The sequence below is a fragment of the Python bivittatus genome, unplaced genomic scaffold (assembly GCF_059951505.1).
Source record: "Python bivittatus isolate LINGU-HERP-01145 unplaced genomic scaffold, Pbiv_v1 ctg000840_np1212, whole genome shotgun sequence".
Classification (NCBI taxonomy): Eukaryota; Metazoa; Chordata; class Lepidosauria; order Squamata; family Pythonidae; genus Python; species Python bivittatus.
Window position 1 is genome coordinate 43,790,471 of NW_028277113.1, and position 27,473 is coordinate 43,817,943.

Consider the following 27,473-nt stretch of genomic DNA (forward strand, 5'->3'; position numbering starts at 1 on the left):
CTCTCTGCTAACAAGAGATCAGGGATCTCTGCTATCAGGAATAAAATGCCTCCTGAGTCAGCATGGTTGCAAAAACTGTACACAAAAACAAAATGCTTGATTTGGTCAAACTGCATTTGGAATTAGATAGAAATTACCTTATGTTCAGTAGGAAGAGAGCGATGTTTGTCTATGGTAGTCACAAATCAGAATCTGGTAACACCTTTGCAGACTAACACATTTTATTAAAAAGCCCAAATAAAATAAAATCTGTTAGTCTGAAAAGGTGCAACCAGACTACTTCTGATTCTTAAATTCTGTGCTCAGATTATTAAATTCTGCTCAGATTATTGTGTCTGAAAACGTCTATTTTTTTTTTCAGTGAAGCAGTAAATTACCAATAGTTTTAAAATAAAGTTATTTTTAACATACTTCAAGCTCAGTTTTTGACATTCGGCATCCCTCTGTTTCTTTTTTATCTTTTTTTGTCACAGTATTTGCTTGTTGATACTGAACCACTGATAAAAGTAGTGCTCGTGTAGCCACCTTGTGACATTTTAACCTAGGTTCAAAGCATCTCTTACAGTGCAGTGCTCTGAGTGAAGCTTTGAAGTTCTGCCACTGATCCACTTCATAATTTGCTATTGTCTTGGCTATTTGCTTTGGTGAGTTCTGTTTGCAAGAATATGAAGATATGGCAGAATAATTGAAGCATAATCTTCTTTCTTTCAATCTTGCAGCAGTTAATTACTTGGGGACATGCATGTACTTAAGCAAAAACTCCTAAACTGATCCATATACAAACATTCCATCTATTTTTGCATGTGTAATGAGAATGATCACAGTGGGGGTTTTTTTTGGGGGGGGGAGGAGCTAGAACTTACTGTGGGAATCAAGATTGAATAATATTGTTTTTGACCTTACCATTTGGGAAAACAGCTAAAATTCATCCTATTTGTTTTTGCATCCTCATCCACAACCCAGTTAAGCATTAGGTAGGGTCCTCTACTGACAGTGTGGTCTCAGCACTGGGGTACAGTGAATTCTAAATTCTGCTGATCCTACAGCGGTGTCACTGCTGCAGTCTCCTGATCCCATTTCTCCTTTGAATGGGAAAATGACACCCGGCTTAGTGAATGCCACTTTAAAAACAGCAATGTATTGCTGCCTTGTGTTTCAAAGGGATATCCCTTTTGGGGGATATGGTTAGAAAAGGTGATTGAATACAGAATTGCTGGTGCTCCAACAATGCAGACCAGAGCAATTTGAAAGACCACTGAGGTTTATTGCTGTGAAGTTTTTAAAGGGTTTAATGTTTTGTTTTAAATATCTCCTCTTGCACAGCTTCCCCTCAAACTGTCTCCATGATTCCTTTTCCTTTTCCCTTTCCCTTTCCCTTTCCCTTTCCCTTTCCCTTTCCCTTTCCCTTTCCTTTTCCTTCTCCTTCTCCTTCTCCTTCTCCTTCTCCTTCTCCTTCTCCTTTTCTCTCTCTCCCTCTCTCCCTTTCTCTCTCTCTCTCTCTCTCTCTCTTTCTTTCTTTCTTTCTTTCTTTTCTTTCTTTCACAAAACGATGGATAAATGTTCACAAACACATGGAGTGTAAGAATGGGGGAATGATAGCAATTTATTTTATTTTACTGTCCATTAATGACCAGCTTGAAAAGATAACAAGTGAACACTGATTGACTGATTGATCCCTAGATAGGCAGATATATATATAGCAATGGCTGTGCTTTTAGCATCTTGAAATTTAAATAGATCTGCACAGTCCAAACTGCCTGGATTAATCTTGGAGGTGTTTTAAAGTGGGATGAGAAGGACTGGGAAACAGAAGACTTTTAAGAAAAAAGAAAAAAGAAAAAAGAAAAAAGAAAAAAGAAAAAAGAAAAAAGAAAGGTTTTGGTTTGCCAAAAACCTGGATGAAATATCCTAGAAAACTGGGAACTACCTACAGCCATTCAAGAGGGGAGAAAGACACTTTCCAGGTGGCAACAATGTGCTTTCTTCTTTAGCATACTTCAATGTAGCAAAATAAACTCTGAAGTTTAACCAAAGAGTGTGATTCCAATCATTCTGAATCCAATGAGCCTGAATGGGCTTACAACACAGCAGCTTCTATTGGAGGTCAGTCAGTTTATTTAAACAATCAATAGACCATAGCAAAATACATTATCTTAAAATCCAAAATTATATAAGTTTCTTAATCATAAGCCTCAATATCCCTATATGAATTTGCTTCCTTGATGTAACAGCACCAGTTAGGAACTTTGCCACTGTTAAGATATTTGATCACAGAGAAGATATTTAACATAACGTTCATTTGTGTGTCCAGGGAAAGGTGTTAAAATAGGATTAAATTATTATGCTTTTAATATAAAAGCTTCGGTAGAAGAGTATATGCTTCATTGACTCTATATCCTGGTTATTAAAGGGACACACTCTTTTGGAAGGGCCAACTGTTTTTATCATCCCCATAATATCTGGGATGGAAAGACATTTAGCCTAGCCCTGTTGGGTTCAAAATATGCAAGATGGCAGATGCGCCTTCACAACCCAAGCCCCACCCATTTTGTACATGCTTTGAGATCATGCACATTTTTTAAAAATAGGCTTGGATTGTGATACTGTGCCTACCATCTTGCAGATGTTGACACATGCATGCACACATACAGTACAGATGCTGCTTTTATAACAGATACAATATTGAATTAAGTTCAATATTAAATTGAATTGGGGGATCAGAGCCACACTAACTGAATTTATTAGATTTATTTATTTAAAATATTTATGCCCAATCTATTTTTTTTAATAACCCTCAAGATATAAAATAATCACAAAATTGCAAGTTTAATTCAGTTACAGTACTATCGGATCCAAATATTCATTTTATTTTAAACATCAATTACCTGCTTTTCTCAACAGAAGAGTTAAAAAAAAAAAAAGAATCATATTATATATACAATTATCAGGTGGAGGCAGGAGCAATAGGAAGACAGAAACAATGCCAGATGTTTAGCCACTGGCTGCTCTCAGACTGATGTACTACCCCCCTTGGAGTTTATGGTAGCCCAGCTATGCCCTGAGAAGCCCATTCTTCTCCCTTGGATGCCCAGCATTATCCTCATCTCAGCCCACAAATGAAGCAGCTTCAAGATGTCTTTAAGCATGCTGATGATAAAAGTAGTGAAAAGTAATGACTTTATCGAATTATAGCTTCAAGGATCACCCATTATTTTGGAAATCAGGTTAAGGGACCAGTTGTGGGTACTTTGGCAATGTTAGAAGGCAAAGGAATGGCTACTCCCCTCTGGTCACTGACAGCCTCCACTAGATGCAGTTCTTGCCCAATGTTCACCGTCTCCATTAGCACTGGATCCTGGGTCCCTTTCACACCTGACATTTCCTCTCTTCCTTCTCTCTCACAGGGATGTCCAGGTAGCCGGGTGAGCCAAAACTCAAGATGGCAGCTGGAAAACATGTTGAAAAAGGGTGGCCTTCAGTTGGGCTGCCCCACTATCCAGACTTTCCCTCCTTCTTGTCTCTAAGTTTCCATCTTCCTTCATAGCATATAATTGGGGAGAAGAGAACAGAGCTGAATTATTTTACTTCATATTATTACTCTTTAACTGTATTTTCATTTATATCTATATGCATGCATACATGTGTGTGTGTGTGTGTGTGTGTGTGCGTGTGCTAGAAAAAGAGGAGAAAGCCAAAACATGTGAATGCAGATAAAACAAAAGTATAAAAGAACAAAATCAAATCAAATTTAATAATACAAATAGAACAAATGTCTCTGTAAAAATTACTTCATCTTTTAAACAACAAATTAAACTTTTTCCATGTGAAATCATATTGTCCAGTCTCGTTATCAATAAAAACCAGTTCAAAAGTTGAGAAATGGCATATTTCATCAAATCATCCTTCAGTATCTAGCACACAAGTGTCTTTCAGTGTCATATGATACTCTTTTTGGCAATTGTCCAGTATAATAACTCCAAAGTTCTCACAATAGACAAATCCCAAATTTTTGGAATATAATTTAAAATGCATGTGTATTTTTAATCTTAACTTCTTTTGTAGGACTTGGTTTGCCCTTGTAACTATGTACAGTCATTAAGAGGCTACTAAGGGACATGACCAAAATATATGTATTAATGTATCTTCGGATTAATATATCTCTGATATAGTAGCAACATTGACAACCAACATTTTAAAACTTCTGTTGAGGAGTCCAATAGAAATGAAAAAACAAACAAACCTTATTTTAAGAGCATAAGAAACACTGTCTATCTAGATCTTTGGTATACAATAAACTGGAATACATACGGAAATGTGGTATACAATAAACTGGAATAAATGTAATATTTTGTTAATTGGCAATAAGGTTTCCATGGAAATAGATAAAATGGCTTTCTGCTTATGTTCAAATTCCATGTAATATTTGGGAATGGACTGATAATGTAATGATTAAATTTTAATGAAATAGTCAAACTCTAAAGCTCTCCTTTCCAAAGGTTCAACTTTCATATAAAAATGGGGTGTTTAGTTTTCTGGATTTTTAGTTATATCTATGGGTGCATTTGTTAATTTCTCAGTGTGGAACAAAAATTATATTTTATATTTCAATATGGGGCAAAATTGGAGATCTATTATGTGAAACTTTGAAATCTTGGCAAGTGCTTGATTCTAAATATAATAGGGTTTCTATTTTATTTCCAACATTGGACAATATTGGGTAAAAAATTAAAACAGGAATCTTGTTCTTATGAGAGATTGACCATTCTGAATAATCCTTAGCTTGCTGACACAGAATTCTGGGAGTTGTCATTCAAATTATCTGCAGGGTCCAAAGCTGGGGAAGGGTAGCTTAGAAGTTTTTTTTGGGGGGGGGGGTCTACCTGAAAACAACATGCTAACCTTTATATACTGTATTCTGAGAGTGAGAGGCAGAAAGTTCACATGAAGAAGAGAGTTATAATTTTATTCACAAATCTTTATTGCCAATATTTTATTAGGCCAACTTTTGGGGGTTTTTTTGAAAGAAGAACTTGTTCATAAACAAATTGTTTAAAAACCACAAAAAAGGGGGGAGAGGAAATATGGCTGGTGTCAAAATCATATCTGCATTAGGGTATAGTTTTAGATGGAACATTAGTGCAATTTCCAGAAATGCAAATTTAGTTTTATCAGATACAAAAGTGGAATTAAATTGCAACAAAGAGTATCCCAATGCTCTCCCATTTCTGAAAATAAAGTTATAATGAATGAGTAGAGAGCAATGGGAGCAAGCAGCTGCATAGGAAATATTTTATTTCAGCTACCTGATCCTGAGTAGTCCCTGCTGCCATAGATTGCAACCTTCCATCAATTAGGAGACCTTTGTCTTAACTCCTGTTGACTTGCCAGAGATTTTGGGCCATGGTTTGGTGCCTTATCTTACCTTCAGCCCAAGCACACTTAGGACTGCTAGGCCACTGGCAATCCAGTCTCTCCACCTAGTGCTGTTGCCTCCTGCCCATCTAAACAGGCCTTATTCCTTGCTTCCTGAAGATCTCCTTGCTCTGATTCCTCAACTTTAATCCCAGAAAAGGTCAGCTTCACAGCTATCATGATTTCTCTCACGCAAGCAGTGCTAAAATCAAAACACTTTCTACCTTTACTGAGACACAAATTCACTGGTAGGCAGAAAACAGATGAGAATCAACTAAACTGTCTTTGACAAAGATAATTTAGGTTGCTACATTAATTTATATCTCACATTTCCTCAACAACACTCAGGCTGATGTACATCTCTGGCTACTTCCTAGGAAGTGATTGGGCCAAAGTGAGCTTCATGGCCAAGTAAGGATTTGAACCTAGAGTACTATCATTGAGCAAAATGAAGCTCTGAAAATTGCATATTTGGTTGTTTTTCATATCGGTTGATTTCCAGTGTGGCACTTAACATCATTCAGAGTGATGTTTTCATGCTTTGTATGAGTTCATTTCCACTTTCATTGTGGGGCTGTATCACTTGTCTGAACCAAGATATTACATATACTTTTTCCCAGCTGTAGTTAGTCTTCCCTTGTTGAGAAAACAGCTGAACAAGGACTTCTAGCAAACATCTCCAGGAGATTGCCTAGCACCAAGATCCTGGGTCTAGTAACTTTCCTGAAGAATTGAACAGTGGTGACGTGATATAGAAAGTATGCACAGTAAAAATAACAGCTATAAAACTAGTTTCAGGGATACTGTAGCTTTCTTATTTGTTTTAGTTAAAAGAACATAAAACGTATGTCTCACGCTCAAAAGGTCCCAGGTTTAATTCTTATCATTTCTAGGTATGGTTAGGGAAGGATCCTGCCTGAAATTCTACAGAGTTACTGTTTCTTGATGTAAATGAGTACTGATAGTATGACTGGATCACTATGTAAGACAGATTATGATGTTCCCAGCATACATTTTAATCAGAGACTAATTAAGGAAAATATTTGGTGAATTGCTGAAACCTTGGCTCCGCTCCCACTAAGTATTGATTGCCAGCAGGAAAATACCCATCAAACGCTCTCCCTAAAATAAGGTAGGGTGGGGTTGAGAAAGTGTGGGCAAATGCTTTGCACAACATTTTTTGCTGTCAGTCAAAGTAGCCAACTAACAGGTTGGAGACATGGAAATTGCATTCACCTACGACCTGCCATTTTGGATTATTTCTGACACACGTTTAGCACTGTTCTGAAAGAACACTGAATCCATATTCAAAATTAATCTAACTGATAGGTCACAGGCATGGGGAAGGGTTCTGGGTGTAAATGGTAAAGAGCAAAACAAGTCCTCAGAATTGATCCCAGAGAAGAAGGTATTCCACCTATCTCCACTTTTATTTATAGTTCAATATATAAACCAATGACTATCATTATGAAATATCAGATACCTCCAAGCCCATTTGGCCCCCAGACTACACACAAAGTCCCTATTTTCATCTGTCTCATTTTTTCCCATTCATGATTCACCATAAATCATATCTTGGTTAATGGTATAATGCAGATTCCATATATCCAAATATCCAAATATATTGGGACTCAGTTTTTGTAGAGAGTAAGGAAGATGGCCTTGACAGAGATACGCAGGAGCCATTGCCTAGGCAAAAGGGGCTGAATCATTTTTTTAAGCCCAGAGCAGCAAGATAACATCTGGAAGTGTCTTGGGCGGATGCCTCCCTGATTCACTGAACTATTAGGAGGAGGAGATTCAGCGCAATCAGACTTGCAGGATTCTGTTATTATAGCCAATCTGAATAAAAGTAGTTTTATTCTTCCTCTGAAGTTGATTTTCTGCTCTGGTCCATCTAGTGAGGCTGACAGTTTTTGAATAAATTTGCATGGGATTGCATAGAGAATTGGTGAATGTATTAGCATGTTTATATATTTAGCCTTACTACATCCTTCCAAAATTCCCATCCTACTTTAGTAATAAAAAAAAAGGGGGGGGGGAGGCTGTCATCTGTAATATTTCTGGGCACTAATTTTCCACAGGAAGTCTGTGATTCACTAAATTATATTATCCTCCTGACCCTTCCCTTGCTAGTCTGACAATCTCTTCTTATCTACTGGATCATAATATATGGGTATTAGTCCAAGGTACAACAATCTCAGAGAGACAGTTTGGTGTAGCGGTTAAGTTATTAGGTTAGAAACCAGGAGACCATGAGTTCTAGTCCTGCTTTAGGCACAAAGTCAGTTGGGTAACTCTGGGCCAGTCACTCTCTCTCAGCCTTAGGAAGGAGGCAATGGCAAACCACTTCTGAAATCTTGCCAAGAAAACTGCAGGGAATAATCCAGGCAGTCGCCAGGAGCCAACGCTGACCTGAGGCACACACACACAGCCACCACCTCTGGAGAAACCAGTTGATGAGACAGATGAAGTCAATACAATAGAGTAGCCCATATGACAGTTTTAACTGAGTGAGAGGGCACCAAGATCCTAAGATCCTCCTTATTTTAAACCCCCATGGAGAAAGACTATATTTGATAAGCTTCACATGCAAGATATTTTGATAAATATCCATAAACAATGTTTGCCTACCCCCACACTTATCTTGTTCCAAAATATAAGCTCAGTGACATCTAGTCATTTTTAATAGTCCAATGTTTACAGGTTTTGTTCTTATAAATATTGTGCTGTTCCCTTGATTAGTCAGTGGTACCAGAAGTGGTACAATATGTACAGTAAAGACACTGGGAGAGATGCATTGATTCCGGCTTAAAATATAACTTTGAACACTTTGGAATAATCATTTCTCAGTAAGCTGTTCTATTGCAGCTGGTACCAATGCATGGGATATATTACAGTCATTTGTTTTAAATTAGAGAGAACAGTTTCCTTTGATGATCGATCAAAAACTTCGAGAATTCTTAAAAGGAATGGTTCTAACTGATTTTCCTTGCAAAACTCAAAGCAATTTTAAAAGTAGCCCGAATCAAAAGCAATCTTGCTAACCGTCACCCACTTCAAACCCTAGGAAAAAAGCCCATCGTGACACCCAGTCAACCCATCACATGACCATGAAATTAAATAAAAGCTCAGGTGAGTCTGAAAGTCTTAACCTGGGAGTTCAAATTGTGTCAGCCCACCACCGAACGCATTCTCTCCCGCCCCTCTTTGGTTCCTTAAAAAAATGATACGGGGAGGTAGGTAGCTTCTGTAGACTGAGAGTGAGAAGGGACAATATTTAAAATTGGTCACATTCATCTCTCTTTTAGGGAATTGCAAAATCTCAAATGTAAGGCAGTTCACATATTTTTCAATTTACTATGACTTATTCCATACCATTTCTGCAGTGCTCTACCATTTATAATTATTTAGCAACATACATTCCGTATCAAGAATATCTAAAAACAAATGTGTTACATGTTATGTGTTACATATTAGATACTACATATTCTCCTCTGTATTATGCAACACCACATTTTTTCCACAGATAATTGAGAATGAAAGAGAACAAACTTTTCCATGATTCTGTAAAAAATCTAGGGGGAAAGTTGGTCTCCAAAGTATGGTTCAATTGATGCAATGCATACTGATTTTGCATTGAATCATTGCATATGAGAATTGGAAAGAAAACACTGAACTACCAATTACCTAATATTTTGATGGTATAATTGCTTGTTAAGAAAAAAAAGTGTTGTGTTTAAGGAGCGGATGGGTTCTGTGTATTTAAAGTAATGTATCAATCACTGGGGGCAGTTTTTTAAAAATAGTTATACTTCTTGCATGGTGTCTGAAGTGAGAGGAGCAATGTCTTTTCTCCTATCCTCTACCAAACGTAATTTGATTCCTCTTCAGATGGTGGCTCCAAGAGGTAGCGTTTGTCTGACTCTCATCCCTTCAACAAACAACTTTCAAAGGGAATTATGTGTTGATCTGGAAGCCCGTGATATTGCAAGAAGCAGCATGGAGGTTTTGCAACTCCCCAATCAGTCAAGTCAGGGAACCATAGAATATCAATATAATCCTGTTATGCAGGTCTGATCAGAGACAAGGGCCTACCTTCAGTGATAAGGCAGGATTCTAAAAGGTGGGGATTTGTAGTTTAAAAGAGTGACTCTGAACACTGGCAGGGTAGTCAGATAAAGATATGAGGTGAAAGGTGGAATCTTTAATCAAATAAATATGGGATTTTGACAGGTCATCTACTACTGTGATTAAAACGCTTTTAAGAAATTTTCATTACAAAATAAAGGTACAAACAAAGAGGAAAATGGAGTGCTCAGATGAAGAGGTCCGTGGATGTTGGGGTACTCTCTGTAATTAACTTGCATGTCATTTAAGCAGCGTTTCGATGGGATTGCTTACCCTTACAATTTTAGCATAATCAGATGCTGGTGGTTGGTAGTCTGAAGGTGCTCTCTCCACCTTTTTAGTTGTAGTTTTAACTTTTAAGTTTTCATTTTAACCTTGTGTAGTTTTTTAACTTGTATATTTTTTCTAGCATTTTATAGTTCTTGTAATGCCGCCTAGAGTCACTTGTACCGTGAGACGGGCAACATATATACATTTGAAAAATAAATAAATAAATAAAATAATTGGTAGGTTACATTTAAATTACTGGAATTTAATCTCCATCTGACAGACTGCAGGGCTGTCCATCTTTTTTCTAACATGCAGTTGTCATCTGCCTTCCTGTATTAAATTACAGGAAAGCAGATCTGTTATTCTGTTTCTTGCACTTTGGATTATACAGAACCGGTCTTGAACTTCTGTGCAATATTCTTTCAGGTACTTAAAGTGTTCTATCAAATAGTTTCTCAAACTTTTAAAAGTTGAATATGTCCAGTTCCTTCAGTCTCTATTGATCCAATGTAGTTCCAGGTGCCCAATGATCCTCATTCACCTTCTCTGAATGCATTCTAGTTTGTCTGAATCCTCCTTAAAATGTGGTGCCTAGGATACAAATACAATTATATTGAAGAAAAAAATAGTTTTTTTTTTAAGTGACAATTTGGTTTTACACTCTTCGCTTTAAAAGAGCAGTTTACCACATTAATGAAAAATTGAGAGTTTCAAATCCTTATGTTATTCTCTCCCAGCAAATACTTTCCCACTTGTTTCCTGTATTTCATGGCTACAGTCACCATCCCAGTGAATTTTTCATCATAGGAAGATAGTTTATCACTACTTCAACTTCTTCTCTACCTATTTGCATTAGGTTGCTACTGCCTGTTGACATAATCTTATGTTTTTGTTTGTTTGGGGTTTTCTTAGTATTGAGCAAGAGGCAGATATGGACCTCTCTTCTTTTACCTTCAGCAAAAAATTCCTTAATTCTTTTTTGCTTCCATCTGTCAAAGTGTTATCATCACTTTATCTGAGGTGCTGATGTTTCTCCCAGTAATTTTAATTATTTTAGTCCTGTGTCTCCCATAATATATTCTGCATAGGAATTAAGTAAGTTGACAGTATTCAGTTCTGGCACACCATTGTTCCCAAGCTCATTAAAGTTGCTTTCTGGTGGGAGACTCAATTTCAGCAGTTTCAGTCTCTCACTGTAACCTTGCAGGTAATGCCAATCCAAGTGGCTATCTGTTCTCTCATCGTCTGAACCTGGTAATTCTGAATATATTCTACAGCCAAGATGAATCTATGCAATTATCAGAAATCTTTTTGAGAGATGAATTATTATTTTGGCCAAAATCTGGCCAATGTAATACTGAATTACATCGATTTTGCAATCCTATGCATACTTGGCCAGCCTAATTGCCTTTTTCGGAAGACGTTGCGATGGAAATATAATTTGGAACCTTGTTCACACGGTAAATGTATACTCCGGAACAATTCCAGTTTGTAAGTCATGGTCAATTAAGAGTATTAATATTCTGAATCAGCTCATAGCCAGTCAGGTTTTTAAACTATTTGACTTATTATAATCCAAGATGAATTTAGATTGCCTAAAACTGCAAACTAGCAATATGTTTGGAACCACCCTGTGGCTTTGTGAGTCATGTGAATCAGATACTAAAGTCTCTGGATACAACTTTGCAGTTATCCCTCCCCCTCCCAACAAAGTGATTAAGGTCACCTCAATCCCCCAAACTCTTTCATTGCTTAGACAGGCAATGAGTGACAGACTTTCAGTACACTTGACCTGACTGGGTTATCCTGAAGACCAAATGAAAAGCAGGAAAGAAGCTGTATTGTTGCTCTAAATTCCTTGGTGGGAAAGTGAAATATAAAATGATAAGCAAACCCCCTACTTTGAATATTGAAAGCATGTTTTGGGATCAGGCAACCTTTCTCACCTTGGTGGCCTCCAGAAAGGTTGAGAGTTCTAGTCTAGAGAAGTAAAATAAGCTTTGGTCTTACTGAGATTGATGTCTAGATAGGGGACTCCAGATCATGGCTAGTTTAGGGATTTAGTTCATCACTGGGCTAGTGTGTGGATTAAAGCTGATTGGGAATCTGATCATTTTAATTTTCTGCACTTCAATTGTGATGTGATAGTTTAACCAGTTATATCTCTCTTGTTTTAACTGGCTATTTTCTTGGACCTCAGTATGTCTTTTAGCTGTTTTATCTGAGACTTGTTGCCAGGTTAACTAATTTTTTAGAGATAAATAAGCTCAGTTTCTTCTTTTGCATCTAGGAAGTAAAAAAAAAAAAAAAACCTGAAAGAAAGGCAATCTGGAAACTATTTCGTTTTTGCCAAGAAAATGGCATGGCACCTGGCGTTCAGCTCAATGAGGTCTTCTTTACTTTAAAAAAAAAAAAAAGACAAATACTGGAAAATTATAAATTCATCAGAAGTATTCTGCTCTTCAGTTAAATAATTTATCTGAAAATAAAGTGTGGCCCATTTATTAGAAACATACGTAGATAATTAATAAATTTTAATTTATTTTATACAGTCTGTGAGGAGAAGCAAAAAGGGGATTTTTTGACTCTAGGTGGGAGGGAAGGCTTTACGTTTGGTATTGCTGCATCCAGTGGTATTTCTCAGTGGTGTCTTCCATAGCGCCTTTCCCCAGTATTGTGTTATCGTTCTGTCCATCTAATCTTGAGCTGGATTAACCCAAGAGCAGCACAGCATTTGCCAGTCTTTATCCTGCCTGTATTGCATCTGTTCTGAGTCATGGCTAATTAGTGTTGCCTTGATTTGTCAGTGTGCCAGTCATGATAGGCAAAGTGACTTTCCTTCTCTGGGTCTGCTGCTGTCCTCTTTAGCTGGCTATCATGCCACTAGCTATCAAGGAAGACATCCAGCAGCAGCGCATTGCAGCAGGAATGGGACAAGTCTGACCTCAGGACTCTGACTCACTTTAGGCTGGTTTGCCTGCCCCTCTTCCCCAATCCCATTTGGGCATCCCCCAAGTTAAAATAATGTGTGCGCACGCATGCATGCATGCACACACACACACAAACATATGGGAAGATACCAGAGCAAGATAACCCCAGAGAAGAGGGAAACAAACTCTGCCCTAATTGTGCAACAAGGTAGATCTTCTAGAGGGAGATAACTGAAACTGAGTAACAGCTGGGCAGCTATGTTATTTCAAGGCAAGAGGTGGATGGACATGACTGAATGTGAGAAATACAAGCAATCTGTCAAATAAGCAACAAAATCCCAGTTCAGCCCTTCTCATTATTTCCTGGACACCGCAGAAAGACAAAGCAGGGTTGCTGTATCTAAAAGGAAAGACAACTTGACCACCGACACCATTTCATAATACATTTAAAGCCGAATGGCTGTGATATGTCCCTCTTCTTCCTGAAAGAAATAAAATAACATGGCCCTTCTTCCCCTTACAATATATGAGAAGTTTTTTCTCCTCTCTCCCTTCTTTTGCTGGAAGGAAGCCTGGATAAAAGTTGGTCTCTGAAACAGGGAGGGGAGATGGGCGAAGAGCACTCAAGAAATGAAAGGCCAATGGAGAGGACAAATGCATAAAGACAAAGGGCTATGGTGACCAGAGGAGGGGTGCAGAAGTCTCCCAACACTCCCCAAACACACTTCTGGTCATTCTCATAGCAGGTCATCTGATGTCATCTCCAAGAGAATGGGTGACAAAGCCTTACTGATTTTATACATCTGCCTTTGAAGTTGCAATGTGATAGTGTCAGTTGAAAGAGAAAAATGCAGCTTTCATATCAGTACTATTTAGTGACATTACCTTGTTTTACTCATGGGCTAGGGATGAGAGGAGGACGTGCCACCAAGGGGGAGGGCTGGGAGCGTCAGGGCATGATAATGCATGCTAAAGTGGGGAAATAGCCTTTAGTGAGTTTGCTAGAGAGCTGCAGTCCCCATCATTTATTATTCATGCCTTTGCTCAGATGTCTTTCATAGAATTGGAAGCAGTAGAGGCCAGGGCGGGATCCTTTCTCAGGACTTAGAGCATCTTCTAGAGCAAGGTTTCTCAAGTTTGGCAGCATGAAGATGTGTGGACTTCAACTCCCAGAATGCTGGCTGGAAAATTCTGGGAATTGAAGTCCACATGTCTTCAAGCTGCCAAACTTGAGAAACCCTGCTCTAGAGTCACCCAACTGCGGTTGGGCTGAAATAACAGCAGTAAGAATAGGATGTGTATCCCCTCAATGAAGTTAGTAAAGTTAGTAAAGATCCTGCCTGAACCTGACTGGCTCTATAGCACATTGAAGGCAAAACTTCCACACGTGCCCATAGAAGAATAAGTTAGGCTGGAAAGTCAAAGAGTCAGTGTGGGATATTGGCAAAGGTTCAGCAGTGAAGATCTCTGGGTGACTTTGTGCCAGAACTCTTTCAGTCTTACCCACCTCACAGAATTGCTGTGAGGGAAAAATGAAGGGGGTCACAAGGAAAGCACAAATAAAAAACATCCTGGAAGAAGGCAATGGCAAAACACTACTGCCAGGAAAACTGGATGGACACTTCCAGGAATTCATTAAGAATTTAGTTTGATTGAAAGGCAACGGGAGTTTAACTTATTTCTGTGTAAACCAACGCCACAGCTCTTTCTTCCCATGGAAATCAACAGAGATGTGCCACAAAGTAGTCTTGTTGGATCGAACAGGATCCAATCTGTTATTAGGTCAAGAAAATAAAAGTTGTTGGTCCTAAACACGTTTGACTGGCAAATCTTACGATTACATTTAATTATAGCCTCAGGGAAGGGTTTGCAAAAGCCGCAGGTCCAAATGAGCTGAAATCCTCTTTCCAAGTGGTGATGCTGGAGAAAGGCATGCTGGAAGCGTAGGCGAAGCGTCCTGACCCAACAAGGAAGGAAACACCGAAACGACGTCGAAAACCTCACGTAGCCCAGAATCCACCGTTTGCGAACGAGTCACTGAAAGAGGCGCGAAGCCGTTGCATTCACGGCCGAAATGCCACTTTTACTACAGAAGTAAATAAGTACATAAGCAATAACGGTAATGCTGCTGTTGTAAGACAGACATGGGCTTAGGGGAAGAGAAAGACTTGTCCACTTTTATATTTTAAAAAACACATGGTAGATCTCCTGGCCCGAATACAGTTCAAAGGATCCTGGGAATTTTCGAGTCTGAAAAAAGGAAAAGTGTCCTATGGCCAAAGACAAGGGAGGGGCGAGCTTCGCTCTATCCCTTCGCCGCCTCAGCTTACTGGTTCCCTATGGTCCGCTCATGCTCTCCATGTTTCTGATTGCACCTTTTCTCTAATAGCGCTGTTTTGGAAAGGAGTGACAAGCCCCCCCCCCCAAAAAAACCCTGACCCCGGAACATTTGTTCTTTCTGCTACTGCCACTTTCCAGATGGGTATCAAAGAAGCCACCCGAAGGACAGGTGCGGAAGGGGCACAGGCACTGTTTCCTAGTCTTGCCTGTCGGTAGAAGGGCGCTGGAGCAGAGCAGAAACGCTTCCTGAAGAAGGGCCCTATTGCATCCAATAAGAGCTTCTTGGAATAATTGCACACAAATAATTGTTGTGCAGCCTGCGCACGAAGCAAGCTCTACAGGACTGCGCCCAGAACTGCAATTAGTCGACGTTGTTATTTTTCAATAGGAAATCTTCAGATCATCCCCCCGCCCCAGTTCTCAGATTGGGTTAAGGTTCACCCTTCTATCGTGGTGCGTGTGTGTGTGTGTGGGGGGGGGGGGGGTAGTGCTGGTGCAGATTTAAAATGCTGGTGTGGGTACGTTTGCTTAAGACCCTCCCAGTTAAAATTCTCCTCCCTGGTGCGGGGAGAGGGGGCAAAGCTACATCTGAAAAGGCGCCCACGAACAATAGGAGCGTGTCTGCATCTCTGCGCCCTGCGCCGTTGAACTGTGCCTCCGTGTGAGTGTGCGTGTACGGGGAGGGGGACGCTTCGGTCTCAAGAGTCTGGGCGCCTCCACCCACTGCCCCCTTCGAGCCCTCCCTGTTTTTTCTCTCGCTTGTCTTGAGAACCAGCGGCGGCTCTCAGGAAGCGCGCCGGATGTTTGCTGCGTTTCATGTGGCATTTGTGGCCGCCTCTGATAACGCTGCCGAGAGAGCCACATCCCCTCCCCCCACCACGCCTGGAAAAGAAAAGAAAAGAAAAGAAAAGAAAAGAAAAGAAAAGAAAAGAAAAGAAAAGAAAAGAAAAGAAAAGGACACACAGACGTCGCCTGCTCAGGGTTCTTGCTTCTCCCCCCCCCCAACCCATCCCATCCGGGCCACTTGAAAAGCGGGCTTCGGTGTGAAAAGGCCAAGGCCACCGGCCACTTCGAACTGAAGGCGCTCCGGGAAGGGCGGCGAAGGGGAGGAGCGTAACCTGCTAGTGCTACCTCGATGCTCCAGCTGATAAAGTTTTTTTGAGTTACAAGACGAACGTGTGAACACTATCTCACTGATCCCAATTAAGCACCCCAGTCTGGCCGGGGAGCTCCTTCTATAGACAAGGCGAGCTCCTTTTGAGGCAAGGCCCAGAGGATTTAGGGGAGGGGAACGAAGGGGGTACATGGCCCGTTCTTTAGCTAGAATAGACAAAGTAGAGTATGGTCTAACCATATTTGGTTAGGTCGTTCTTGCACATACTTACATGTACTGATCGGTGATGCGATGGACTGAATACAAGAAAGCAGGAAAGGCAAGGCGCCAAAACTGGCGTGGACGTTAACGCCCACATCATGGTCTCTGTCAATTAATTCTCATCGCTTATGTCAGTAAAAAAAACAAAAACCCGGGGTTGTCAAGAAACTTTCGATGTTTCTGATTTCGCATTTACACGAGACATCTAGCCTGGAATCAATGGGTTCAGTCCCGGGGCATCCGCGGCGCGGCGGGGCTGTCAAAAAAGTCAACATGGTGGCTACGGGCGTACAATCGAAGCCCCGCCTTTTTCCCCCCAACTTGCGTCACAAGCGTGATCCACGTAAAAGGAAAAAAAGAGACGGAGTTTCGATTGTACTGTCCACGGCTGCCATCTTGACTTTTTTGACTCCCACTTCCTGCGGATACCTCACGGGTCCAGGCACATTGCTCTGAATGGAAGTAATTGAGATTCTCTCCAATAAAAGCTCAACTCTCACGCTAGTTTATTCGAGATTCAGAGCATTCAAACGTTAGAAGCAAACCACCTCCTTGATTTTATGGGGCCGAATTGACTGCGGCTCCTGCCAAGACGCCGGTCCGTTGCTCCCGCTTGCTTAAGAGATCTTGTCCGAATCGCAAAGCTGTCTTCCTTTTCTCTCTCTAAGAGCAACGAAATGCAAACGCCGCATTCTCCTGCTGCCCTAGGCTGCTGCTTAGAATAAAATACAGGTGCAAAGCCGCACAAAGGTACGCGCTTGGCAAGGTGAAGATCACCGGTTTCGCCATCAGAGCTGGGGAGGGGGAGATCAGGGGATCCTCTCTGATGCCAGGCGAACTCCGACTAAAGCCCCTTTCCCAGAAACCGCCACAAACCGGCGAATACAAAAGTCTCGACGTTCCGCGAGGGCCGCGAATCCGCCACGGGGGTTGCCCGGTGCGAGGCTCACCTGCCGTCTTCCTTCTGCGCACTACAGGAGGAGGGGGGGGAAGCAACTAGATCGGCTTCCCGCGGTTATTGAAGAAGCTCGGGGGCAGCTGGCCGCCCCCCCTTCACCCCATAACCTAATCAAACGCGCTGGCTTCGCTGACCTTGCGAAGCCGCTAACAACCATGAACCAAACTTAGCGTGCTGCACGAAAGCATCTGCGTGGTCTTCATCAGAAGAGATAAGGGTGCTGTGAGAACGCAGCCCTTGAAGGGTACATGGGGCAACCCGAACGACGGGACATTCTGGACCAAGCCTTTTCTATGGGAAGTTATGATTTGGGGCTGAGACCTCGCAATTCGGCGCGCTCGCTTGTGTCAGACTGGTGCGGCCAAGCCGTTTCCTCCGCAGCTGTTGCTGTTGGACTCACAGCTACTTTCAAAGACGGCACTCCGTGCTCTGCGCTTCCCTGAGGCAGCAGCGCAGGCTTTCTCGTAATTGTAGCGTTCCGACGAGGAAAGACCCCAAGGAACCTTCCTAGTACTGACGGCCGAAGGGAGAAGCAAAGGAAGGGAGGCTCAGGGGCGGGGCGGGGCAAGTCTTCGTTTTCAGAATCTTCATTTCACCTTTACGGTTCGGGGGAAAAACTTGAAGCCAAGGAAAAATCTAACCGTTCAGAAAGAGAAGATCTCAGCTTCAATCTATTTGCACAGGAATTCAGTTTGATCCACACATTAAAGTGACATTTTGCAAAATAAAATATAAGGGTTTTTCAGATCCATAGCTTTTAGTTCAACCCCTTTGAGGATCCTCGCGGATGGTCTGCTAAACTAACGCGCTTCACACGGAAACAAATGTGAATTTGGGGTTAGGATTAGGTTTACAAGCTCCCCGTGGCCCACAAAGATTATAATAATATTCTCTAGGAACCCAATTTACATTAAGGAGGCAGAATCAAATGCCGTCAACCAATTCTGAAGCTGTTTGGTGGAAGCTACCTGTCCAAAGATATTCGCACAACCCCCTCAAGCCCCAAAGCGCAATCCGATGAATGTTTACTTGTGAATAAATCGCACCCTGGCGCTGCCAATTAAGTGTGTTAGAACGGCAACCTCCAGTTGCTAGCTGAAAGGCGTCTAGACGAATCTACTTCCCAGCAAATGCCGTTATGATATAAATCAAAGTTGTAATATCATAACATAATTCAGACATTGTGTGCAGATAAGTAGTACATGGGGCTCACAGTATGACATTTTAATAGCACTTCCTACCAATGTAAAAGGCACAGCTGAAGCTGAAATCGTTTGAAAGAACATAGAATCTGTATCAGTTACTTCCGGTTACCTAAAGTATTTTCACTTTTTTTCGACGCCGGTTTTACTATATCCGGACAAGGTTAAGTCAGTGCCAACAGCTTGCTCAGGGTGTATTAAAAGTATATGCACGTCGTTACCTAAAACCCCTTTCGCTTTGTGTGTTAAGGCATATTGTGAAAACGTGTCCCACACCATCTTGCCCGTTTAGACTTGCTTCAACGGAGAACGACTTCCTGTGCAGGAATAATCAGAATTAACGCAATTAAAGGAGCAAACACATTAAATCAAGACATTTACAAATGGAAGTATTACCATTAGCAAATATTTACAGTAATAGCCATATTTATCATATAAGGATATTCCAGAATGTGAATATGCACACTAACGAGATACAAATTATTAAATGTGACCGCAATATTTATAAAGAAAGTGATATTTAAAAAGTAATTGGTCCACTCCATAAGCCAGTTCTTAAAATAGTACTGCTTATATGGTGTTTGTTAGGACATATCCTGTCTAGGAAACGCGGTCCAACAGACAGGAAATGGTCGAAAGAGGTCGAAAGTGCTTAATCTTCCCTCCGTGCACGTAGAAGCAAACTACCTAAGACAAACAAACATATTTTCATGGATAAACCTTTCATTTCCCCCTTTCTTTTGTCAGCTTTAATAACTCATTTTCGAGTCTCTCACTTACTTGAAAGTAGATCCCATTGATCTCAATGGAATTTACTTCCACGTAGCCTCAGGTCATGGAAAAATCCACTCCTCGCTGAAAAAGGTTATTTCTGGCTGGCTCCCATACAGGTGAATTGCAGATAAAACTGGTCCTCTCCTCGCCCGCTCAGACTCTCTCTGGCCCCACCCACACCGTCCGATTGGCTATGGCTCAGTTTAAACGGAGCCGCGCGGTGACAGCCGCCAGCTACTCAAGGACTGTCGGAGCTCTCGGCTTGCATCAGAGGCGCTTCCAAGCTTTATTTGCATGCGAACTGCGAGGTGCAAGAACTACTATCCCGCTCTATACCCGCCTTCTGGAGGCACCGAAAGGGGGCCCGACTCTGGCCGGGCCGGTGAAGCTCTGTGGAAATGAGCAGCCCCGATGCTGGATACGCCAGTAGCGACGACCAGGCGCAAGGACGGTGCTCCCTCCCTCCCCTCATGATGCAGTGTCAGTGGGCCGAGTCGCTAAGCCCCTTAGCCGATGGCAAAGGCAAAGGCGAGACAGCGGCCGATCAAGTCCAGCAGGGAGCCTCGGGTCGGGCCAAAGGCGAGACCCGCATTCGCCGCCCCATGAACGCTTTCATGGTCTGGGCTAAGGACGAGCGCAAGCGGTTAGCGCAGCAGAATCCGGATCTGCACAACGCGGAGCTCAGCAAGATGCTGGGTAAGTCCAATAGGCATCGGTGGGACTGGAGTTCGCTGGGAGAGGGTGGCTTAGAAATGTCGCGTAGTTTTACTCTTCTCTGTCATCCAAAGGCCGCTACCGCGCGCCACGGAATAAGCCGTGTTGTCTTTGGAAACGAGTCTACGAGAGCTCCGTAACTTAACCAAAGCAGCGGGGTCGTGACCCAATAGACTCGTTTGTGATTTTTACTATAAGCAGAACGCTGCGCAATGCCACGCGAGTTCGGGGAAGCCGAATCCCAATCCACGACGATTCCGCTGGCAAGGTTTTAGAAAAACCTTTCGTCTTGTGGACACTGGCTCGCTCTCCCGATAGGTAGGCGGCCAAAATCCTTTCCAGCCCTTTCACACCTCCGCCAAAGATAGAAAATTCATTGCACCGCATATCGCCCGTTACGTTTAATGGATAGAAGGGACGGGTCATTCGGAAGAAGTGTAACGGGACGAATGAAAGAAATCTAACTGGTGGCACCCGACCATAGCTGATCATTGCTATTCTAGTGGCGCAGTGACAATCGGGTGACTCTAGAAAAGTTGCTTAGTTACTGGTGGGGTCCTGCCATGAAATGAAATGTAATTCACAGAAGTTTCCATAATAATGCCTTGCAATGCTCTTCTTGGAGGTCATGGTTTTCACAAACTGTGGCCGCAGCTGGGCTGTGTTTTTAACACGCTGCGGGACTACTGATAGAGGACATAATTATGCACGGGTGATCACTTTCTGGGTAGAGAAGGCCACAGTTTTAAACACTAGGTATCAATTTCAAAGCCGTGCCATAAACCAGCTACTTCCCTGAGGAAAGCTGGGTCTGCGTCGAGAGCGACTCGGCGCGAAAACCAGCGGCGCTCCCAATGGGCTAGGTTCCTCTCCGCCGCGCCCGGGAGCGCAGCCCGCACCTTGGCCACCAGTTCCCGCTCACTCGAGTAATTCCGACTTCTCCTCGCCTTGACAGGACAGTCGTGGCGGGCGCTGACTCAGGAGGAGAAGCGCCCCTTCGTAGAAGAGGCGGAGCGGCTCCGGCTGCAGCACATGCGGGACCACCCCCACTACAAGTATCGGCCGCGGCGCAGGAAGCAGGTCAAGCGCCTGAAACGCAACGACGGCGCGGTGGACAGCGGGAGCGGCTTCCTCCCCGTTCAGCATCACCAGCTGGGCCTGCCCGGAGAGGCGGGGAACGGAGGCGGCTGCGAGGGGCTCGGCCTGCCTTACGCAGAACAACCGAATTACACCAGCGGGAGCTTCCATTACCGGGACTGCGCGCCGCTCCCGCTGCCGGCCTTGGGCGCCCATTTCGGGAACTACAGCCTGCCTACCCCGGAGCCCGAGTCCCAGGGTGGCGCTTGCGCAGAACCCGTCTTCTTCCCGGCGCCCCACCCGGAGGAAGGCGGCTGCCTCTTGGGCCCCTACGGGTATCCGACGCCACCCGGGCCCGAGTATCCGTGCAACGGCGTCCCTGCCAGCGGCCATGGCAATAACGGCGGCAGCCCCAACGTTGGCGTCAGCCTTTTCCGTAGTCGCTTCCCGGTGCCCTTGGCCTCCTACCCTACTTCGCCCGCCCCGGACCACGCGCAGCAGCAGCAGCAACAGCAGCAGCCCCGCCGCCGCGGGGAGGCAGCCGCCGCCGCCGGGCTCGAGCAGCTGCCCCCGCACGATGTGGACTTGCTGGCGGACGTGGACCGCGCCGAGTTTGAGCAGTACCTGCCCTTCGCCTGCCGCCCGGGAGACCTGGGGCTCCCCTACGCGAGCCACGAAGGCCCGGAGGCGAATGCTGCTGCCTACTACTGCGCAGCCGCGGGCGGGGGCGGAACGTATCCCGAGTTGTGAGTCCGCCGCCTCTTGGCGGGTGAGGGCGGGGCAGGTGGACCTTCTTAGTTCTATTTATTGTAATTTATTGACTGCGTTCTTCAATGGCCATTTATAGAAACTTAAAGAGGGAAGGATCGCCGTTGGAAGACTCATCTGTTGCATTTCTCTCGTCTGCGTTTCTGAAAATCGCCACGTCTAGAGCCCGCAAGGCTTTTCCTTGCAGGCGGCTCACTTAACGGGTGTTCAGGCATCCGCTTTTTTCAGGTTTTGTACAGAATGGGTTGGGCTTGGACTGAAGCACCCCAGTTAAAGTTTGACTTCGAACAGCTTGGCAATAAAAAACAAAACAAAAAAACTTCAGGTGGTTTTACACGAGGGTGTTTGGTGCTGTGTCGTTCTTCCAAGACTTCGTTACTTGAGAAAATAAAATGCCATAATTAGTTGAGTAACCCCCGCTAAGTTTGCACACAAAACTCTACAATATACATCTTGCTATGCACACCACAATACCAGGTTCTCAAAAAATCCGAATCAATCACAGCGATCTTAATGTGGCTGGCTAATTTCGAAACTAGAGCTCCCCGGTGGGCCCCTCGAATGGCTTTCCCGAAACCAGAAAGGGAGACCCCACAACATGGACATCTCCGCGTACTTTCCCGGCGCCAACGTGCTTGGCCGGCAGATTACACGGGCGGGGCGAGGAGGGAGACTCCATAATACGCGAGTGTAAAGTGAGACCTGAGAACTCCGTATCAATTCTCAACGTAACAATTCTCAACCTTTTGGCCTCCTTCTCTTACCCGGAGGGCATTCCAAGCAGTAAATACTGAAAGGATCGCGAAGGTAATCCGACGAGAAAACACGAACGCTTTCGCTTGGATTAAGTCTCTCGTGTTTGAACACGGCTTCATTCCAGTAAGTGTCACCTACTGATAGTAAGTGTTGGGAAAGTTAGTTTAAATAAAGCAGTCACCTTTCCCTCACGTTCCCTAGGATATTCTCCGAAGGTTCATGGGCTGCCAAAGTATTCTTAGAGTTAGAAGGTATATTTTAAACCTAAAGTGGGTTTAATGCCATTAGTATTAATTTGAGCAAATTAAATGCACATAATTAAATGCGCTGTTTGTCACTCAGTTCTATTCCAAGAACCTAGAACTTGCTTATGTACCTTGCTCGCTTCAAAAACTCTTTGACTTCAGTGTCTACAGAGAATTCCCTGTGAAATGAAAAATTATTTTTTCCTAAGCGTATTTGAGATCAGAATCCTAAACCATTTAGGGTTGCTGTAAATGGGTGCGCAGGTTGGAGTACCTGACCTTTGCACTGCTGTTGGGCTAACTTTAGAAGCTGTACTGTTTATGCTTAATGTCATCAATTAGGGCTACCAGATTCAAGGAGCAGCAAAAATTGGGATAGTAGCAAAGAGACACAGAAAACCCGGAATCGGAAGTTTTGCAGCCCTAATCAGGTAACTGATCATTGCAATTGGTGCAAAAATATATATGTGCCAACAACTTTAACTAACAAAATTATCACCAGAAAAAAATACGGAGGGGCCAAGAGGTAGAAAATCTCGTTGTCCTCTTAGGTAGGATTATCGAGGAGTACGTTCAACTGAATATAGTGAAACTGCTGGGGAGAATTTGCTGAGATTAATATTCTTCAGAAGGAAGACAAAAGGAAATCGAGCCACCCTAAATTGATAGCATTTTATCAGGCATAAGAACGGGATCCTGCCTGAGAGAACGGGAGCCCCTTATATTGACATCCACTTATTTTCTATCTGTTGGCAGCAGCACTACCATACTGGCTACTAACAGTACATAATTACATCTTCAGATTTTGGTCCAAATTTGTATCCCTTTGTAAAAGGGTGACTATGCATTACAGTAATGCATTTTTCCTTGCCTTCTCTTCAAAGTAGAAAACAAAGTAAAGGTAGGAAGAATGTATAGTGATAGGTGGTGGGCATGTGAAGTGTGTGAAGTTTCAATTTAGCTGGTTTGATGGGTTAGAGTCCACCTTGCAGCAAAAAACAAAACAAAAAAAACACAAATTTTTTGGTAACACAAATCCCTCAAAGATTATACACAGTTTGTGTGTTAATGTTTGTGGGTGTGCAGATATGTGATTTCCCATCTTTTTGCCTGTAACCTGGGTATGAAGACTTAACTCAGGAGTACATTCCATTGATCAGGCTTTAAATGTTGGAATAAACATGGATAACTTTTACAATTCCAAGTGTCTTGTCTTCTTTTTTAGGATTAGAAAAAGTTGTACTTCAATCCAACCCATTTTAAATGGATCCTTATGCACGTTTCCCCCGAGGAGATCTGGGGGATTCGAGTCTTTCTCTCTCTCTCTCTCCACACTCCCCTCCCCCTTAATCTTCATAACAACCTGGTAGGATTGATTTCAGTTGAAAGGGTTTGAATACTTTATAGGGGAGCAGGAATTTCAATCCTGGTCTTTGGGATCTAAACTGAGGCATTCACTTCCTAAAATATGAATAGCCATTTCCCTAAAAGTCCCTTACCTAAATCTGCACTAAAACAAAATGGGTTGCTCCTATAAATATCAGGTTTTTTCTCACTAGTCTTATATTGTTTAATCTAATGGTTAAAATGTCTGAAAAGTAATCATATATGCCTTGTCACCTATCCTTCACCCTAGCCATTAACCTGTTTGGAGCTGCTCCATTTGGGAAAAACTCTGGTTTTGTTTGCAAACATACTAATCATAAACATGGTTTATGAACCACAATATCGAACCACATTAAGTCTTAATACGTGATATGAACCAAGCCACCCTATTTCGCTATAGCATGGTATATTTGGTTTAGCTTAAGTTTGGTGAATATAGCCAAAGCATTTGTTCTTAGTATGTTGCACACACATACAGCTTCTCCACACTAGGTCAATAACTATTACTGTGTGATACTTTGATTTCAAGACTTTAGCACTACAGCGTGAAAAGTCAGGCCACCATTAGTTGGATTCACATATTGCATTAAGCCAAAAATTAAAATATCCCCAGACAAACCATCTTATGGCATAATGCCCTAGAAAATCTTGACCTTGTTTCATTAGGCTGTATATAGCAAGTATACAGTCTTATTTGGAAGAAAAATCTATAGCTTATTCAAACTTTTTTGGGAATCCCATCTCCAGCAGAGTTCAGACATGCGTCCAATTAAGCATGAAGAACCTTTATTCATTAGAATTTCTTTTAAGATTCCACCCTTGCTATTGCAACATGACAGCTTGGTATGACATGACATGATGACAGTAACATAATGTATTGTCCTCACTGGACTCTTTGTAAGTGGGCAGGAGGAGGAAGGTTTGAGAACACCGATTAGCTGGTGAATATCCTCCCTCCCGAAATACACATATCTCTCCAAGGCATCTGTCAATAGCTAATCTAAGCTGAATTGGTCACTTTCACACAGAACTCTGGAAAAGGTGAAAGTGCCATAAAGTTTACACACCATGGCTCATGTTGGATTAAGCAGGAAAAGCTAGTTATTTTCCAGAACAAGCAAGATCAACGTAAGTCTGCTTTAAACATGGACTGGGAATGGAACAAAGCAAATGCCAGTCAAAGGGGAATATATGGGGATGATGTAAACTGCAAATGCATACATTTGGATGGAATCACACTGGCTGTGTTTCACCTGTCACCCAGTTCTGTGTTCGTTTAATGGAAAGAAAATCCCAGTTAAGGTCAATGTGCCAGGAAGGCCTGCTCTGTAATGCAGTCAGGTACATGCTTTCTTAGCAGTAAGTCCCACTATATCTGACGCTTGTCTAAGAGAAGGCTGGATAAGATTTCAGCCATATTATCTCATCCTGTTGCCTTCTATTACAGCAGCAATTCCATCAGAAAAAAGGAAGGATCCATGGTATGAGTTGCAAGGCAGAACTAGCTTGTCCAAACCAAAAGTAAATTTTCAGCCATAGGAGCGGAACTTTTCTAAATCAGTCCACAGATTTACTTACCAGATGTATGAACTCTGTATTTCAACACCTAATTTGGATCAGTTAAATTCCAACTTTCTTAAGCGCTCATGGACTTCCTCTAAGGCTTCCAGACCTCAACTCCAAAATCCAGATGCCCACTAGAGAGTAGGAAAGCAATACGGAAAACACTTTGCTGCCATCTGCTCATCATCCAGATGTTTGCACTCCAGTCTCCCTGTATCACAGACATCTATTTCACTTGAGTATACTCTCTAAGAAGAGCGTAAAGTATGCTTGTTGGTAATCTTAGCCTGTTGGTAGACCGATCCCACAGATAGATAAATGAGCTGATGCTTGGACACTTCTCTTTTGCCATACAGTTATAAACCAGATATGGTCATTAATGCTTTTTCTTAAAAGGGTTTTCTCAAAGCCAATCACCAGTCAGACAGGGCTGAATTTACTGAAGTAGGCAGCAAATTGTGCTAGTTGGTATACCTCTTGGTTCACATATCACACCAAGCCAAAGGTACTTAGTTTAGTGTTAGCTTATCATGTTATACGAACCCAGTGATTTATAAACCATGGTTTGTGACCTAGTATGTGGTATGAAGCCAATGGTAGTTTATTTAAGAAATCAAGATTAAACAAACTATAAGTTAGTTTTATGTAGGATCATAGACTAGGATTCCTTTTCTCTGTTATTTAAATTTCCAAAACTTCTTTGGGAGAAAAGACCATTGTGCCTATTCTCATTGGTGGTGTCAGTAGAACAGATCTGCTAGCCCTAAGTATTAGTAAACATGCATAGGTTCAGGTGGTGTACACTCAGGATGCCAACCTTTTCCCAAAGTGCCTTTGACAACCTGGTATTGCCTGGCTGCAGGACTAGGGCCCCTAACCTGGAGCCCTTAAATGGACTAGTGTGCATATCTTAAGGAAACTAATCAGTCCTGTTCTCTTCCTCACTTTCTCTATTTTGTTTCTAACCACAGCTAGCTAATATCAGATCTGCAAAACACCCACAATTTTTGTAAGTTAAAAAAAAAGAGGATAAAAGGTGTTAATATTTCTGCCTAGTAATGGAAAAGATGGAAAAGAATTCATAATGAAGGAATTGAATTGAATCTATGAATTTCACTTTACAGCCCTTCAGCCCTCTATTATGCCACCTATACAATCAGCTGATTCTGTGCTGTCTCCATTCAGATCATCAGAAGGATATGAAACTTCATTCCCTATAGAAATTAACAAGCTTTCCTCAGTACATATTAACTTTCCACTAAGGTCAAGTTTTACAAACTGCATTTATTTTGATTTTGTTTCATTTTCCTTAGCCTATCCTAATTTCCTTCTATAAGGCAGAGCTACCAGTTTTCAGCTGGAAAAATCCAAATGGTCACTAGATGGCAGCAGAGATCATTTTCTGTATCCCTTTCCTACTATCTAGTTGCCCAGATTTAGCAGTCCAGATCTTGTAACCACACAAAACAGTATTGAAATCATCCTGACTACTGGAATTAATATTCAGCTATCCTCTGGCTTTTACTTGTTGAACAGATTAAAGCAGGAGTAGGTAATTTATTTCAGATATTT

General features: G+C 42.3%; 1 protein-coding gene across 1 annotated transcript; it reads left to right on the top strand.

Annotated features, from left to right (window-relative positions):
• Positions 1-19,285: 19,285 nt before the first annotated feature.
• Positions 19,286-24,150, top strand: SOX17 (SRY-box transcription factor 17). The gene is made up of 2 exons (XM_088130808.1): positions 19,286-20,088; positions 21,062-24,150. The coding sequence occupies exons 1-2, from the start codon at positions 19,791-19,793 to the stop codon at positions 21,931-21,933; spliced, it is 1,170 nt and encodes a 389-aa protein (XP_087986934.1). The 5' UTR covers positions 19,286-19,790; the 3' UTR covers positions 21,934-24,150.
• The last annotated feature ends 3,323 nt before the right edge of the window (positions 24,151-27,473 follow it).